The 18593-nt window shown below is 35.5% G+C and overlaps 1 protein-coding gene across 1 annotated transcript; it reads left to right on the top strand.

Moving 5' to 3' along the window:
• Positions 1–14749: 14749 nt before the first annotated feature.
• Positions 14750–15394, top strand: LOC115230531 (mitochondrial proton/calcium exchanger protein-like). Its single transcript, XM_036499689.1, has 2 exons — positions 14750–14877; positions 14913–15394. The coding sequence occupies exons 1-2, from the start codon at positions 14770–14772 to the stop codon at positions 15153–15155; spliced, it is 351 nt and encodes a 116-aa protein (XP_036355582.1). The 5' UTR covers positions 14750–14769; the 3' UTR covers positions 15156–15394.
• Positions 15395–18593: the final 3199 nt, after the last annotated feature.

The following is an 18593-nucleotide window of genomic DNA, read 5'->3' as shown; positions in this document are numbered from 1 at the left end:
TAATTTCCGAGAAATGAAGACTGGGATTGAAAAAAGCGTTAAAAATAATTTTATTAAATTTTTTATTTTGTATAAGTTTTTAATGGTGATGAAAATTTAAAAAAATTTTTAGAGTCATAGAAACTTTTTTAATTTAAAATGGCTTCGAAGTCAACTCGACAAAAAAATAGACCAAAAAGTCCTGGTCCTACGCCAAACTATGAAATCATTCCTGGAAGACTGAACGACATTGAATGGTTGATTAAAAAACTACATATAAAAAGGAACCAAATAATGGAAATTCAAGAGGAAAACTATTTTATCAACAATATAGTCAATGAACTCGTAAATCAAGTAGAAAACGTGTGCTACGAAAATTTTATTGAAAATTCCGTGATTCCATTTACTTTAGATCAAGCAAAGGAGGCGATACTGCATATCGTCAAGGTATTCATAAATCGGGTCATTCTTCAGTGGAATTTTATCGTCCGAGATGAAGGCGAAAGCGTAGACTGTGCTAGAATGCTTGCAAATGACCGCAACCGTTAGTCTCAGTTAAATTCAATTGTTAGTTCCTTCTCCCTGTGTAAAAGATAATTGGGCTCAGGCCTGCATTCCAACACTGGCAGTCAAACCTTTACAAATATCTACTCCGCAGTCAGAAGATCAAAATATTAAAGAGACGTGAGAATAATATTACGGTAAATTTGGTAGCTGGGAGGAAGAAGCTGTGGAAGATGAGTCATTTTCACCTGAAGAATCCGTCGTTTTAGTAAAATCGTCCGCAGTTGCGATTCCAGTAGTGTTCTGATCAATTATGTTTAAGAAAAAGAAAAAAGTCAACAAAATTAAGCAAAATATAACTCCTTGCCCAATTTCGACAAAATCTAAATCCTCTAGCCTGGCCACTCTTTCAAGCCAAGCCCAAAAAGAAAGAAAAACTCTTAAAAACTGGCCGTCAGAAGAATCTCACAAATTTCTAAGCACACATGTTTACAAGGTTACTTCAATTTTACTAATTTAGACACTCCCATGTCGGACAAATGTAAAAAAGGAGGTCGTATTTGATGTTCATGGAAATATAATTTCAACCATAAAAATAGAGCCAAGATCAGTGTTAGATTACAAGTATATTCACATGTTTTTATTTTAGAAAGTTACCAATCCTAAATTTACGAGAAGGGAAAAAGTCACGACAAATTGAAGACTTGAATGATTTTAGTGTAGTTCAGTCAAGTGAATAAAAATAAATAATCAAATAGAACAAATTAAAGAAAGAATAAGAAAAAAGAATTCTCTTTCACTCCAATCATCTGCGCATATTCGAGATGACGGGATAAATCAGCTTGCTTTTGTTTATAAAAGAAAATATATTTTAGCTTGACCTGATTCAGCCAGTACCGGGGACTGTCGTTACAGAGGGAAAACGATCAAAGAGAGGTCCTGAGCTATCGTTGGCCAAGCAGAGCGATGATCACGAAGGAATTGTTTTACATCCGGTTTCTAATGAGCCTTGGAAACCAAAATTTAGTATTTCTCAAATAACAAATACTTAATATTTTCATTTAAAAATAACATTCAATTTACAACGAATTACTGGGTTTAATGTTGGTTAGTATAAATTAGGTTTTTATAAAAAGGATGTTTTTATTTTTAATGTATGCAGTGCTTTTTAAGAATCTTGTAGAGATTCTGGTTAGATGATGTCGTTGTCTATCAAAGCATTAAATGTTTCTAAAACGATAAAAATATTTAATGTGTTTAAGGTACATCATGCTATTACTGTATTTTCAGACATTAACTTGATAAAACATCTTCTGAATACATTTAAATGTCCCATTTGTTATTTAATATAAGTAAAGAAACAAAAAGTCATCAAAACATAAATATAAATCAGAAAAACTACTTTTCAAGTTTAATACCTGACACTTATTCAAAGATAATTTTTTTAGAAAGCCAAAAAAAAGTTTCAAATTGATCCCAGAATTGTAAGAGCGTCCAGTTTCTTTTACTCATAAAGTAAAAGACAGGTTGCTATTTTTGACTGTTTTGTAGAAAGTCAGAAAGGATTTTGTATAGAGTGTTGCTAATAGAATTGGAATCAATTGTGAGTCTTTTTAGTTTGCCAGTGGTTGAAGAGGCACTAGAAGGAATGACTTGTATGATGCTGTAATCAGACTATGTTAATTTTCCAAACAGTCCACTCGGCAAATGAAAGTTTGCAGGTTATTTGTATAATAATCTAAGTTCTTAACTACTTTCGTTTTACGGAGAAATTCAAGCCCCTAATGAAGACATTGTTTTGTGTAATCAATAAAAACGTTTGAAAAAGAGGTTTTGATCGCAAGTTTCCTTTTTTCTTGACAGTTCTGGACTTCTTTATCATAAAGAGTCGAGTTTTTTGGGGTTTGTTTATTTTTGAGCAGACTTAATTCAGTCTTTCTGATTCTTATAGACTCCTTTCCAAATTTGATTTGGGAGACAGTCTATAGGGAGTCCTTAGATCTGGTTTTTATTTTTTCTGTGTATTTTTGTGTTTGTTTCTGTTTGTGTACACCATTTCAATAACTATTCATCTGTCGTGATTTCCGCACCTCATTTTTGCTTTTCATTCATTCGCTAGTTTAAAACCTTATGAAAATAACTGCATTCGTTTTAAATTTTCTTTCCACTCACACTTATTTAATTCCTGCAAACTTTAATCTACAGAATAAATACGTATGAGATTTCTGGATAGCGCCAAAAGTTGATTTCGTTATAGTTCTTTCTGTTTACTTTCTTCATAGTGGAATTGACTAAGCCTATGCAGATTTGGTGCTGAATTTTAAATATTTGTAGATAAAAATCTCATTCCAAACAATTTACTAAATATTTAAACTTTTAAATATTTTATTTACTATACAATCAGTTATACAATCCCCGACAAAAAAACCAAATTTGCTTCAATGCGGTTTTTTTTAAAAATTATAAATAAAAAATGCTTTTTTAGTTCAGGAAATAAACTAAATCGACTAACCAAAAAGTTTTAATAACTAAAATAAATAAGGAAGATATTTCAACAGAAAAAGAAATGAAATTAATTTATCGATACGACTTTTGGTATCTGGCACGAGCTCCAGGCCCTCCAAACTTTTTCGCCTCCCTCTTTCTGGGATCGGAATGAAGAAGTGATTGATCATAACTCAAGAGACAATTCTCCAATTCATTCTTACTAGCCTCGTCCTTATCTAAAAAGTTAAAAAAAATAACAAATTCCACATTTCGCATAAAAGGCGATAATTGACTTGGAAATTGCCTGACGGATGGCTAAAAAAATCTCGTGAAAGTGTTAACCGTAAATCTGAGAGACGACTCCTCCCCCAGAGACACGAACTTGAATGTTCAAGTCTTCAAACGTTCCTTGACCAAGAGCGATGATTGGATCCCAGAGCTAAATTTTAAAGGAGTATTGAATACTTTTGGAAGAAGAGCTTTAGGCTCCCAGATTTTGAGTAGTTTGTTGTTTATGCGGATCATTCCCTGTCCTTTGCGACAAAGAGCAACCGCCTTTGCTGTTTTCTACTTGTTAGGTTATATTCAGAACTTTATAGCCATAAACTTGGACGTAGTCATTAGACTTTTTCTCACTAGAAATTGGCATGCTCACAACGCAACACGTGTAATTTAAAAAATAATCGATTTATTTTTTACATTTAATTTTTTAATAAATATTTATTAATTTTTTTAAAATTAAATTAGTTTAATAGAGACAGTTAGAAAAGAGAGAAAGATTGTTTAAGACTACCCACAGGAGAGGGGATGTAACCCGAACTCGTCCACAGTTCCGTCACAGCGACATTTGTGGGCCTGACAGATTTTGAGCCCGACACGTAAGGAGATGGCGATTCTTAGCCACTCGGAGTCCAGGAGGTTCCCAATTGAAGAGAGGGGGAAGGCATCAATCCAAGTACCGCTGCCTGGGTGACAGTCTGCACGAAGGCAGGCAAGCCTGTGTTGGTTAAGTTTCGGAGTGAGTTTTTCGTACAAAGACCGACATACAATCTCGTCCCACTGGCGCTGGTTGTCCTCGGACTCAGGCCGCCTCGAGTCAAACCGGGCCTTTCATAAGAGACCTGCCGCAACGAAATCAGATAGGAGGTCACTTTTGTGGAAACAGGGTGCACATCTTAGCGTGTAAAGGAAAAGTGATTTTGCAAGAGGAAAAATGCGACGTGAGGCTCGATGTTTTTAAGCCTCTCGATCATTTTAGCGAGATTCGAAATTTTTTCAGAAAATGAAGCTTCTAGGGCGGAAGGACCCATGGGAGTCCCAAGGATGGATAGATTAGAGTTTTCGGTAATACGAACGTCTGGAAGAATATTGCAGCAAACCGAAGAGGCGGCAGAGAATAAACTTTATTGGAGGCCGATATTCACAATTTCAGATTTTTTTGGGTTGATAGATAGGCCAATGGCCGAAAGTGATGGGAGGATAAAATGGAGGTCGTACAGGACCCAGGGAATCGCCCTGCTGAACCCCAGTAGACGAGGTGATAGGAACGTCGTCGCACAAAAGTATGCTTGGAGATGCGTAAGCGAGATGTACGAGGGGGTATTCGAAAGGAGCCATTTCGCGGCAGCACTACAGTAAGTGATCCCGTATGATCGAGTTGAAAGCATTAGCTACGTCCAGTTTGACCATGAGAAACTCCTCTGAAGATTCTAACAGCTCACGAATGGAATGGGCTGCGGCCTTGCAACCATTGGAAAAACCGACACCAAGTTGAGCGGGTAGAAAGTTTGGAGACAAACAGAGACAATGGCGTGACAGAGAAGCCACAGCGGAAAAAATTACCCACAGCGACGTTTCTTACGCCGTTGTCCTTCTTCCCGAGGGCAGTAAGGTTTGCAGAAAAGAAGATACCGCGAGCAAAATCAGGAAGCGAACCGGAGATAAAACGGTTGCAGAGATTGGTAATTGAGCGTAAAAGTTTCCGTCCAACTTCTGCGGTCACAGGAGAAGTCAAGTCTTTTAGATGACCGGGTCTCTTTATCACCGACACCCGCCGTTTTGAATTCTCTTAGAGAAAAATAATTAATTTTAAAACAAAGATAAAGCCAAAGAGAATTATGATTTACGATACGGTTTGTTCGACGTCAGTATATAAAATTATTTGCAAACAATTTTTAATAGAATTAATCAGATACACACAACTTGATATTCTGATTGGAAAAGGAGTTCATGCACGTGACGTCCCAAACCAGACACTTTCCCCTCTGAAATGAAATGTGGTCATCCCATCGAGTCTTCTGCCGTCCTCTACGAAAATCCCTGTAGGTTCCAATTGTGTGTGGAATCCAGCAGTTCGGAGAGATCGACAGATGATCTGGTTCAGTTCGGAATGTCGTGAGGAACGTCCAATTCTGTTCCGGCATGAGAGGGAGTGATATCCAAACTCGTCGGTCCACACGCCGCAGCGGCATTGTTTTGCATAAACGAGTAGACCGAAGCGTAGACAGACTCCAGTTCTCACGGATTCATCACTAAGAAGGCAGTCAGTTGTATTACAAGGGTAACAGTTTAGCCAAGCGCCGCTTAGGGGCTGGCTCCTCGCTTGTAAACAAACCAATCTTCTCTGGTCCATGCTTTCCTTTAGCCTTTAATACGTATTGGCGTTCACTCCGATTGGCACGTCACTTCAGACGGCAATGGCAGTCCCAGCTTGTCCCAAACGGCGACGCAATCATCCACAGCAAATGAATTCCTCTGTTCATTTATTTGAGAAAAAACAGTTTCGATCATATCTCTGGACGAGAGTACTGAAAAAAGGCCGCATGCGGCCGAGAGTCGATGAATGTGCGGCCGTGGGCACAATTAGGTCATCGAGCAACTAATCTTAAATATAATGCTCATAGTGTTAATTAATCAAGAAAAACCCTAAATAATAATTAAAAATATTCATATTAAATAAAATTCTATTTTTATATAATGGTTAACCTTTATTAAAAGTAATTATCATAAACGGCTTAATTTATTTATGTCATTACCTGTTAAAAGACGACGTGCTTTGAATGAAGAAAAAAGAAAATTTAATATCAACTGGGAAAGTGAATACTTCGTAGTCGAAACAGACAACAATAGCATGCAATGCTTATTGTGCCATGAGATTGTGAAAACTATAAAACGTGACAATGCTAAACAACATTTTCAAGACATCTAGACCACCTAGTTGTCAAGTCCATATATCAATAATTTGAATATATCTTTGCAAGGTAAGGACCAAACAATTTGTCGAATGTATAAAAAAATTAACGATTTTATGAATACATGCCGCCTACTGAAGATTCACATAGAAAAAAATGAATTATTTCATTTTCAAAAAGTCAAAAATCTCATTGATAACAAAATAATTAATTATGACGATCTTACACCAAATACATTTAATACTATATTCGATTATATTTTGAAACAATTTGAAGAGCGATTTAACGAATTAAAAAAAATTGAACTCAAACTTCAATTAACTGCAGCACCACATACTGTTTCGATTGAGAATGCGCCATTGGAATTTCAAATTGAATTATTGAAATTAAAAAATGATTTAATTTTGCAATGATTTAATCAGCGACAGATTATCCAAATTTACGTGAAATGGCAAGAAATATTCTCGTTTTATTCGGATGCACATATTTATGTGAGTCTACATTTTCCAAAATAAAATATTTAAAAAGTCAATATAGATCTCGGATAACGGATGCAAACTTAGAGTCATGTTTGCGCATAATGATATCTACCCTACCAGTGGATTTTAATAAGCTCGCAAAAAATACCAAAGATCCTAGCCGTCATTAGAATAACTTGTATAATACATTTCTTTTAATTAATTTTCCTTCTTTCTTATCTTTTGTCCATGAAATAATTATTTATTTTAATAATATGATGTCCCTGATGAACGAGAGCATTTCCTGTCCAAGAACTCATTCGGTCTTGATGACAATGGGCAACTTATGCGGTCACTTTTAATAATTAAAAAAATTACTATATTAATATCGAAAAAATAATGCAGAAAATGTGCGGCCGTGGAAGAGAAGGAAAAAAACATGCTATGCGGCCGCAAACCCAAAAAGCTTGCGCACCCCTGCTCTAGAAGTATATGCTCAATCCCAATGGAATATCACGGGGGTTACCTGACTGGGTGGCGAATGTTCGAGGATAAGTGGTTTTTGTATGCCAACACCTATTTCTCGGATCAAATCATCGAAATACTTCCGGCCGACAGTGTTACATATTAAAATAATTAGTTAGTTTACATTAAGAAATGCATACAAGCATTTCTACATGGCAAATAACTACAATAATACTGTATCAGTGATCATAACACATTTTATGGGTGATTCTGAAAAAAACTTGTTTCTCAATTCAGGATATTCGTTCATGACAAATCGAGCAACACAATTACGCCTATCGAGGTGGGAATCACTTCACAGAATTGTCTCAAGCAGGTCGAAGTGGAAAAATTTCACAAATACGACTTGTTGGCAAATCAACTGGGAGCGATCCACCGGGCGATGTTTTGTTAAGAGGGATAGTATGTGTCACCGACGGTGACAGTATGTATAATCTGTTCATAATTTTTGAAAACGTTCATAGAAATCAATCCTATAAAAAAGCATGGAAATGGCTTGATTCTCCGTGAGTTGACATCAAATGGCTTTTTGTTCTTTGATCCACGTTTTTTGAAGCTCACAATAAACTGGATCGGCAGTTAAGTGTATATTCTTGGAATATTACAAGAAAGTCGAGAAACCAGAAAGTATTTGCCAACTTATACCTGCCAGCGTGATTTCGTAGAAAAGATGGTGCTACAAAATACTATTAAAAATATTACAAACATCCAGCTTAAAATATGAAAGAAATGTCAACATAATTCCTTAAACCCGTAGGTTTACCGGAAATTTGACACGGGCACAGTGCATACACCACTGCATACCCCTTTCCTGCGCTATTGAGACTTCCCCACGAGAGACCGGCGTTAAATTACATTTTTGGTAAATATACGATATAATCAGATTGAAATTAATATTGATATGTTTAGTCTTAAAGCAGGATAATTCCGAATTTAGTGTATACAACGCATAGAGTTTTATGTGCACTATCTGCCCTCAAAAAACCCTGAAAAGTATCTCCTTTGGTGTTTGAATTAGGCGATAATTGTTGGGATGCACACATACGAATGTTTTCAGAATCATTGAGGAGGACCGAAATGATGTATGTGAGCTTTATCTTTGTGAGTACTATGAATATTGTCATTTAATTAACTATTTAATAAATTTTTTGATCGCTGTAACCTGTCGACTCAAAAAAGCATTTTTTAATTTCAATATCTTCAATGATAAAAGAGTTTTTAGAAATTATTAAAATCAAATGTAGTTATTGTCTGGTCAAATTACATAATTAAAAAGGAGAACATAATTATGATTCCAGAATAACAACAATTTTTCTATAATCAATATTAACTTTCGAACGATAATTACTCAAATCTTTCTCCCAGATTATAAACTTTTTTTTCCAAATATATTATAAACTCAAATATATTTCGACATGTTAATTAAAAAAAACTTACAATTATTTATTTAAACCCAAGGAAATTGTTAAAAAAACCTAGCTATTAAGTACTGGCTTGAAGGATTGAAAGACAATTCCCGCGTAAAACAGCCAGCGAGATCCTCTGAATAAGGAATATAAATTTCCTGGGATCTCTGAAGCCATAGGTCCACAGACGGCCAAGCTTTTTAAGATGAGCAAGCGTCTTGGCCCCAAAAACACAGGAAGTCTCGACGGCAATTGCCCAAAAGCAATGCACCATTATAAAAATATTTGATCTTGAATATTAAAATCAGTCCCAATCAGTGAAAAATTAGGATTAATAAAAATTGGAGGTCGTAAATAAAAAAAGTTTTCATTAATTGCTAAATTACAAAATATTGTTTATAAGATAAAAAAAGGAAGTATTGGAAAAGAAATTTAACAGCGAACTTAATTTTCACTAATTAGCAAGTATAAATACTGTATCGGGACGGGTTAAAATCTAACCGAATCAAAAAATGGAACCGATTGTGGCTATAGAAAATGAGGATTTTTACGAGATTGAAGATCTATATTGTTTTGCGGAAGAGAGGTCTTTGGACCAATTATTTCAGCAATTTTCCAATGATCATGAAGAACAATTAATCCTCTATAACTATTATGACTAATTTTTTTGATTACTGTTTTTTAAATTTGGAAATTAAGCTATTTTTTATAAAGCCTGAGTTTTTCTAAGTCCATGAAACTCATAGATTGTAAGTGCTCTGAAAGTCAGTGGATCTACAATAGACTTCTTAAAAGTGTTCCGAACATACATGACAGAGAATAATCGAAAAACCAGAGTGTTTTCTATGTCGAGTCAGCTTTGTTTTTTTAAACAGTGAATGCTGTAGTTGGTCGCGTATTCAAGAATGAGCCTCAACAAATAAAAGGCAAATGAATTTTAAATTCAAACGTTACAATTCCACAAGTCAATATAAGCTATGATTCACGGATCTTCTGGGCTGTGTCCCCTAACTCAGGGGTCGGCAAAAGCAGGCTCGCGAGCCTTTGAAGGCTCTTTAACTCTTACGGTAGGCTCTTTCAATTTTTAACTATTTTTTTTATAAATGATTTCAATTTTTAACTATTTTTTTTGTTTTGTTAATAACAAAAAATTTTTGCACGTTTAACATTAATTTTTTGTTGTACATCGATATATGCCTAGCAAGAAAAAAATTATTAAAAAAATCGATAATGCGCGAAATTTTCAATCAAAATGGACTGCAACTTTTGCATTCACGTCTAATTCCGAACAACTACCGAAATGTCTCATTTGCCAGGAAACATTGAATCAAAATAAAAAGTAAAATTTAGAGAGACACTTTAACACAAAACACTCAAATTTCGCCAAAAAATATCCAATTGGTGATTCCCGAAAGAAAGCTGTAGAAGAACTTACAAAAAATATTCAATTCGAGAATTCTGCTTTTAAATGTTGGTCTGACAATGCCAGGACTGCAAATATTGCAAATTTTGTGATAAGCCACGAGATCGCAAAAAGGGAAAACCATTTACCGATGGGGAATTTATAAAGGCATGTTTCATTAAAACCTCTGAAGAACTTTTTCACGATTTTTCAAATAAGGCAGAAATCGTGAATAAGATAATGAATATACCTTTATCTGCGAAAATAGTAGCCGACAGGACTTTTAAGATGTCTTCGAATGTATCTGTTCAACAAGTTTCTGACATGAAATTGTCTAATTCAATTTCAATAGCAATAGATGAATCATGTGATATAAATGACATTGCACAAGTATCATTGTTCATGTCATACTTAGGTGTCTCTGTTTGTTCGTTATGTGTCTCGAGGTTTCCTGAGGCAAGAACTTTTGGCATTATTGCCTCTAAAGGGTCAAACCCGTGGTGAAGATCTTGTTATATATTAAGGGACTTAATCATCGGCTATTTAAAGAGTTGTTAAACGAAACCAACAACGAGTATATTGATCTACTTCAATACAACAAAGTTCGTTGGCTTTCGAGAGGGAACGTTCTCAATCGGTTTGCTTCTTGTATGCAAGAAGTCAAACTTTTTTTAAATGAGAAAAAAATTCATTATGACGAATTAAGTGATGACTAATGGCTGCAGAAATTCTATTTTATGGTTGACATAACATCAGAATTAAACAAATTTAATTCAAAATTGCAACGGAGTGGAAATATTGCTTTTTTCATGTATGAGGAAGTGATATTATTTGAAAAAAAATTAATTTTGTTTGAAGAGGATATAGAACAAAATATTTTACATTTTCCTAAATTACGCCAATATTTGAAAGAAAATGATCGAACTATAAATAAAACTTATTTTAAAAATGCTCTTTTGTACATGAAGGAATCTTTCAATGACAGGTTAAAAATGAATGTTTAAATATAAAGGTTTAAGGATTTTAGAAAAGAAAAAGCAACACTATCGTTCGTTATAAACCCTCTACGTGCTAAAGTTAGCAATTTAAATTGATTGCCATTTGTCAACGCAGCTGAGTTCAAAATGCAGCTATTGGACTTGACATGTAAGGAATTATGGGCATCAAAGTTTATTCGCCTTTCAGAATTACTTGAAATCTTGGAACAGAAACATTGTCTGGTAAAATTAAGAATGATATTAATGTTATACAAAAGAAACTTGAAGATGTGATTCTCGAAACTTGGAATTCTCTTCCAGATTCTTTTTATGAATTAAAAAAATTTGCATACGGAATTTTGACAATATTCGGGTCCACTTTTATGTGTGAACAAAGTTTTTCTCATATGAATTATATAAAATCGAAATTAAGAAACAAAATTACAGATTCGAATTTGGAATCTAACCTCAGATTAAAATTAACGACTTACGACCCAGACATTAACCAACTCTCCAAAGAAATGAGGAATCACATTTCTCATTAATGCGTCTAATGGCATTATTGCCTCTAAAGGGTCAAACCCGTGGTGAAGATCTTGTTATATATTTAAGGGACTTAATCATCGGCTATTTAAAGAGTTGTTAAACGAAACCAACAACGAGTATATTGATCTACTTCAATACAACAAAGTTCGTTGGCTTTCGAGAGGGAACGTTCTCAATCGGTTTGCTTCTTGTATGCAAGAAGTCAAACTTTTTTTAAATGAGAAAAAAATTCATTATGACGAATTAAGTGATGACCAATGGCTGCAGAAATTCTATTTTATGGTTGACATAACATCAGAATTAAACAAATTTAATTCAAAATTGCAACGGAGTGGAAATATTGCTTTTTTCATGTATGAGGAAGTGATATTATTTGAAAAAAAAGAAAAAAATTCAGTCGGCTGGTTTCCCTTCCACCCTAGAGCCAGTCGGCCTTTCCCGGAGCGACGGCAAGCGTCCCGACGGGATGACGACCTTTCCTTTTAGGGAAGGCAAGTCCCTGGTTTGGGATGCCACGTGTGTCGACTCTTTTTCGACGACAATGCTTCCCAGGACTGTCGCAAACCCGGGTTCCGCCAGTGCGCTGGCTGAAGAGACAAAGATGACGAAATACCGGTGTATTTCGGACGCTTTTGAGTTTGCCCCCCTCGCCTTCGAAACCTCTGGAATCGTCGGAAAGGCTGCGACTCAACTCCTCACCGCCATTGGTAGAAAAATCTCCACAAAAACAAACGACCGGAGGGAGACGAGCTGGCTGTTCCAGCGAATCTCGGTCGCTGTGCTCCGCGGAAACTGCCACTCAATACGCAGCGCGGCATCGTTGAGCTGACCCTCAGGCTCTCGACAATCCCCTTAGCCACCCAATTGCTTACTTTTTTCTTTCTTAATGATAGCCCAATTGAATCCATGCGTCTAATTAATTTAATTTTTTAAAATGAATTTTTAATTATTTTTTAAAATAATGTCTATTTAATTTTATGAATTTAAATTTTTGACAAGTGATAAAAGGTGGCTCTTCAATTTTTCGAAATTTCTAAAAATGTTCAAAATTGGCTCTTCTCCAAAAGTATTTGCCGACCCCTGCCCTAACTGATAAACGAACGATGAAGATCTAGCGCCTCGTCTAATAGGTCCTGTGCTCTGTCTGGACTGCTCTCGCAGCCAATGAGACGTCTGGTAACCCGACTCTTACATTTTGAACAATGAAAGCGCATTTAGGGTCGCTTGGTTGTTCTTAGGCGTAAAAAGGTGAAAGGTCTCTTTTGGATTTTTTGACTTTCCAGTTTGTTGAGAAGACTTTGGGATTTTTTTGTTAAAAAAGAATGATGTTTTTTTGTAATAGACTAGAAGTTTTCTTGTTGAAACTTTATTGATTGTTAATTAACAATTTAAATCCAAACAGAGAGAAAATTATTTCGAATTATGTAATGCAATTAATAATTGATTATGTCTCTAGCGACCATGATGCCCTCATACTTGATAGGGTGAGTTGAAATTTCTAATAATTACTTAGTAATATTACGAAATAAAGGGGCGATACAAAAATGAAGGGACGAATAAAATCGTCGGGTTTTCAGCACATCGTTTCTTATAGGTCGCGAACTGCACATCTCGTAAAGACTCATTAAATTTATCTATGTGGCCAACATATATCAACGATTCTTCTTAACTGGTTTTTATAGAAAAAATCCAACGACATAAATGATTTTTTTGTAGATTCCCTAGTACCGGCGTTGTATAGAAGCATTGACGGCGACGGCAGCTAACATTTTTCTTTGGAATAGATAGACAGTTCCTCAATAAAAAGAGCCCAATGTGGCTATCCACAAAACGTAATTTTTCAGAGAGAAAAGAAAATTCCGATATTTTAGCCTTCATAACAGCTTTGATACAACTTTCAAAAATAGGAGATCCAAGAAAAATCAAGTCTTCTTTGAGGGGGAAGGTACATCTGGGTAGCAGTTTGTCGAATTCAGTCATCCACTTCCGAAAGGAAAGTTCGTCCGTGTTGACATTCACAATTTCACATTTGCCGCAGTTGAATTAAAGCCCCAGTGCTCTGAAATTAAACAAAAGCGACTTCATTGTTTCCAAGATGTCTTCGGGGGTTCCTCTAATCATCCAAATACCACATGTTAAGGTCAGTTTTACACAATCTCGTTGTTTGGTGGATTGCGAGGGAGAATAAGAGAGGTCCTAGAGAGTCACCTTGTTGAACTCCATTGGCAGAGTCAAGTATGGTTGTCCCGAATATAAGCGCGGAAGGCTTGGAGTATGTCAAGTTGACAATCGGTAGGATGTACGGAATTTCTTTGGCGCAGGCTTCAAGGATACAGTCTCTTCTAACAAAATTGAATTCATTCTTTAAATCGATCTTGGCCGAAATTCGTCAGGAATCCGTGGAAGAGTTAACAAACTCACGTAGACCGTGGACCCCGGCCTCCACGCCTCCTCGGATACAAACTCCGAGCTGTGTTGGTATGAAGTACGGTAGAAGTGCCCGAGAACCTGCCTTTAATTAGATAATCTATCAGTTTATACTTTCTTATAATAATATTTTAAATACAATATTAATTTTAATAATAAAAATCAATTTTATGTTTAAATAATTAATTTAAGTGCTGGCCTTGATTTGTACGTCATATGTTAATTCAAAGAGTTCCTCATTTAATCAAAAAGTAGAATTCTTTACTGATTTATCACGTTAGATATAATTACAGTAATTTATATAAGCAAAATATAATAAATATTTTACCAACCTACCATAATTCTCCACAAATCACAAAAAATGCAATTTTTCTAATCACACCAAACAGAAATTTAAACACAAACTCAAAATTGGACAAAGTAATCAAAAAACTCGAAGAAAATCAACTCTCAGACCCTCAAAAACCCACGTTAGACTCATCCCCGAAACACACAGACGTCGGAAAGACTCAAAAACCGTCTCTTAAAGACCGCTTTGTGAAGGAAGTGAAACATTACTACGACGGATTCCGCCTTTTCGCGATAGAACTGAAAATATCGGTTCGTCTTTTGACAAGAATGTTACGTGGGCATTTCCTGACTAGAAGAGAGAGAAAACAGGCATAGATTGACATTAATTTTCAGTTAGTAAGGACCACTGCTGATTTGATTCGAATGGTCCCGTTGTTTATTATTATTTTGATACCCTTTTTGGAGTTGCTGATGCCGGTCTTTATAAAATTGTTTCCCAATATGCTGCCTAGCACTTTCAAAAATGAGACCAAAGAACAGGAAATGGCTCGGAAAAGGCTTAAAGTTAAGCTAGAAATGGCAAAATTCTTACAAAATACGCTCGAAGAATCAGTAACAGTAATCAAGAAAAATGACACCACAAGAACATCCAGTGTAGAAGAATTTGTTCAATTTATGAAAACAGTAAATATTAATATTTAAATAATTAATTAAATTAGATCCGCAACAATGCTGAAATGCCAGAGACATCTCAAATTTTGAAATTTTGTAAATTATTTGAAGACGACCTGACGATGGATGGACTAAACAGGGACCAGCTGATAGCAATTTGTCGTCTTTTGGACATGTCGACCCTCATCAATCCAACCTCGACTGTCCCACTCCTCCGATTCCGACTGGGCATTAAGCTCCGAATGCTGAAAGCCGACGACAAAGTACTCCCAACTGACCAATTCAGATGATCCAATTAGAAGGAGTAGAAAGTCTCACTTCAGCAGAATTGGTCTCCGCTTGTAAAGCCAGAGGAATGCGAGTGTTTGGACTGAGGGAAGAACGACTCAAACAACAACTCCAACAGTGGCTGGACCTCCATATTGACCACCAAGTCCCTGCTTCTCTCATGTTGTTGTCGAGTGCGCTCTACGTTCCTCCAAATTTACCTGTTGAAGAGAAATTGAAGAAAACAATTCTTTCCCTTGACCAAGACACGGTTTATAGATATTTCTGGATTGATAGGAGGAGGATGTCAAGTTGAGATTGGCAGAGGAGAGTGGAGAGGTTATTTCCAACACGGACAGACTTGTTGTTGTTCTCAACGAAGAAGAGGCCATTAAGGACGACCACAGTGAGAAGAGTCCGGACATATCCGCACTCCCTGATGAAAATAACGTGGATCATGTCAACGTTCAATGTGATGACTTGGAAACGATTGAGAACCTCCTAATTCAGGCAGTCGACCACCGTAATCTGAGTTTGTCCTCCAGAGAATTCCGTGAATTGCAGGATGGGATCACTGAATATCAACAGGTGTGTTTTTACCATATGTTTAGAACATGGAAGAGTTAGAAAGACTGTCTGATTTAAAAAACGTACCTTTGAGTGAGACCAGGGCTTCCAAACTATTGCGAGGCCGACTGGCAAAGATGATTGAAAAAATGTCTTCCTCCACTCCCCAACCCGAGAGTGGAGATCTTCGCATGTTTTTATAGCCAATGAGTTGTTTAGGCAGCAGTTGGTGAGCATTGACGAAGTTTTGGACCATTTGAATGACTCTGCAGGAAAGAAGGAAAAGTTAAGACTGATTTTGGGGACCATCGACGACGATCGTGATGGAAAAATTGACGTGGAGAGAATTTTGAGGGTATTTATTCATTTTTGTATTTTCTAGGTTTTTGAGGCAATTGGTAATCCTGACTTTGCATTGAGCAGTGAACAGATATCTGATATGCTTAGACTTACTCAAAGGGAAAATGAGTTGAAGGACATACAAGTGGAAGAAGATGTGACCAGTAAATAGTTTATTTTGTACTAATATGTTTTTTCTTACTTTGTTTAGTGATTTTGAAATAGTTACAATTTTTTAATTGAGAATTCCCGTTTTTTGGTTAAAAATTGATCCAGAGAGTTTTTTATTGTTGATGTCTAGTTTAACTTTCGGGATTAAGAACTATAACTAAAATCTTATTATATTCGAAAAATTGTGTTAGTAACGTTAGAAAATGTAACTACATTAAATATCGGATCAAGAAACCAATTCCCATCATTAAATGGAATATTCCTCTGGGGATATTTTTTGGTTTTTGGTTATTAGTCGTTAAATTATTGCAATTTTCAATATTTTTTTTTATCATCTCGAATTTTGGCATTTTTTCTATGCCATCAAGAAAAAAAATTTGTGCGAATAGTGGTAAAGATTTCCCATAACATGAAGCTAATGTCAGGATGGTTTCATTTAGAGATCTAATATAGGCTCATAAATAAAATAAACTCGGCGCTAAGTCTTAGGTCTGACATTCCAGTTGCATTGTCTGGAAATTGTGCCAATTTTAATAAATAATATATATTTTTTGGTGAAATTTCATACTAAAATGTATTAACAAAATCACCACTCCTTCTGGAATCAACTTATTTAATATTCTTTAGAATAGACGGTTTCAAGTTGCATGTCGTCTTTTCTAATGATTAGTTGTAAATGCGTTAATACAATTCCAAATCAAATAATCTCCGATTTTTTTCTGATCTCTTAATCTTTATGATAACTAAAAATTAATTATTCCAATGTGATTAAAACATTGTGTTAATTGTTCAATTCCAATATTGTAGAACTATACATTCTTATTAAAATTTAATACTTGTCTTTTTTCTCTTTCTTGGGGATATTTCAAATTCCCATTTCGTTTATTTCTTGAATCGTCTTTTTTTACTTGAATAATTTTTAAAATGTTGTTTAATATTGGAGAAGCTTTATTGAAATCATCCTCATAGTCTATAATCTATTAAATCAACAATTTAACCATTATAGTTAACATCTCCTATTCCATTGTCATATCTAATTTGTCGAGTAAAAAAATCCACGGAAATATTAAACAATTTGAATACCAAATAGTTTAGAAGATCTGGTTGGAATTTCTTTAATTATATAGTTTAGAAAAATAAATTACATAATCTATTGGGATATTTATCTCGTCCATAGTAATAATATAAGTTTTATCTTCATTGAGATTGCTTTTAAAATCATTTAAAATCACTTACATTGTAATAGAAACACTCATTTTTAAACCATTGGTTTTGTGAAAGGCGATTTCTATTTCTTAAACATACATTTAATTAAAAGAACTTTCATTATTAAGCGCAGTTGCAAAGGAAAATAGAATAAGGAACATTTTCTTTAAGCGGATGATTTCCTTTTATATTGAATTAAATATATTCATGACGTCACATATGTAAATGAAAGTTTAATTGGGTCATATATTTTCTTTCAAAAGTTCTAACAGAATATACAAAATCCTAAGTTAGTTAATTGATCGAGATGTTTTTTGAGCGGATATCCCTCGCGATAGTACGCTAAAACTCTTTCTCGATCGCGTCAGCCTCTCGCCCATAAAGAATCAGCCTCTTTAATTCATTAAATTAATTAATTAGGACAAATTCCATTCTTCCGCGTCGCCTCCTCGGAAACAAGGGTGCCAACTGAGGTGTCAGTGTGGAACATAATCTTCCTTCTGAGCGAGTTCAAACGTTCCGCTTTTGAACAAGCAATTGCAAACTTCCAGGCTGAGCAGGCATACTCAACCGTCTGGGCAATCCTTGTTGGTAGACTTTCCTGACACAATCTTCCAGGGGGAAGGGACTCTTTTTTAACCGCGCTTTCAAGACGTTCCACTTCCAAAGACCTTTAGCTAGAACCTCCTCCACGTGACTTGAGAACGTCATTAAGGAGTCGAAAACTACGCCAAGGATCTTCTAGGTACTCGAAGAGGGAATAGGTTTGTCTCCAATGAATAGTTCCAGTCTATCCTTGAATCTTCTATCAGTAGTAAAAAAATGTGAACTGGGATTTAGATGCAGACACACACAACATGTTTGCAGATAGCCAATCACATACACAATTGAGGTGTGACTGGACTATTGCAACAGCCACAGAAGGAGATTTATCTCTTGCAGCAATAATCAGGTCGTCCGCATAGGATAAGAACATAATATCTGGGTCATTAGTAATAGGTAGGTAATGTTAAAAAGGAGAGGAGATAAAGGGGAGCCTTGTGGGACACCATTGGGAAGTAGTCTTGATCTTGAAGTAGTATTGTCAATACGGACCCTTCCGCGTCGGCCAGTTAAGAAATTTCCCTAATAGTAAGCCCGACATTTTCGTTTCCGACAAATCGAGCAACACAATTATC

The sequence above is a fragment of the Octopus sinensis genome, unplaced genomic scaffold, assembly GCF_006345805.1.
Source record: "Octopus sinensis unplaced genomic scaffold, ASM634580v1 Contig15734, whole genome shotgun sequence".
Lineage (NCBI taxonomy): Eukaryota > Metazoa > Mollusca > Cephalopoda > Octopoda > Octopodidae > Octopus > Octopus sinensis.
The sequence above is the reverse complement of the archived record's forward strand: the minus strand, read 5'-3'. Positions and strand labels throughout refer to the sequence as shown.

Excerpts from the sequence above, each read along its gene's own strand:
- LOC115230531 (XM_036499689.1), top strand. The coding sequence starts at position 14,770 with ATGGCAAAATTCTTACAAAATACGCTCGAAGAATCAGTAACAGTAATC. Across the intron at positions 14,878-14,912 it reads TTGTTCAATTTATGAAAACA|ATCCGCAACAATGCTGAAAT; the intron begins GTAAATATTAAT and ends TAATTAAATTAG.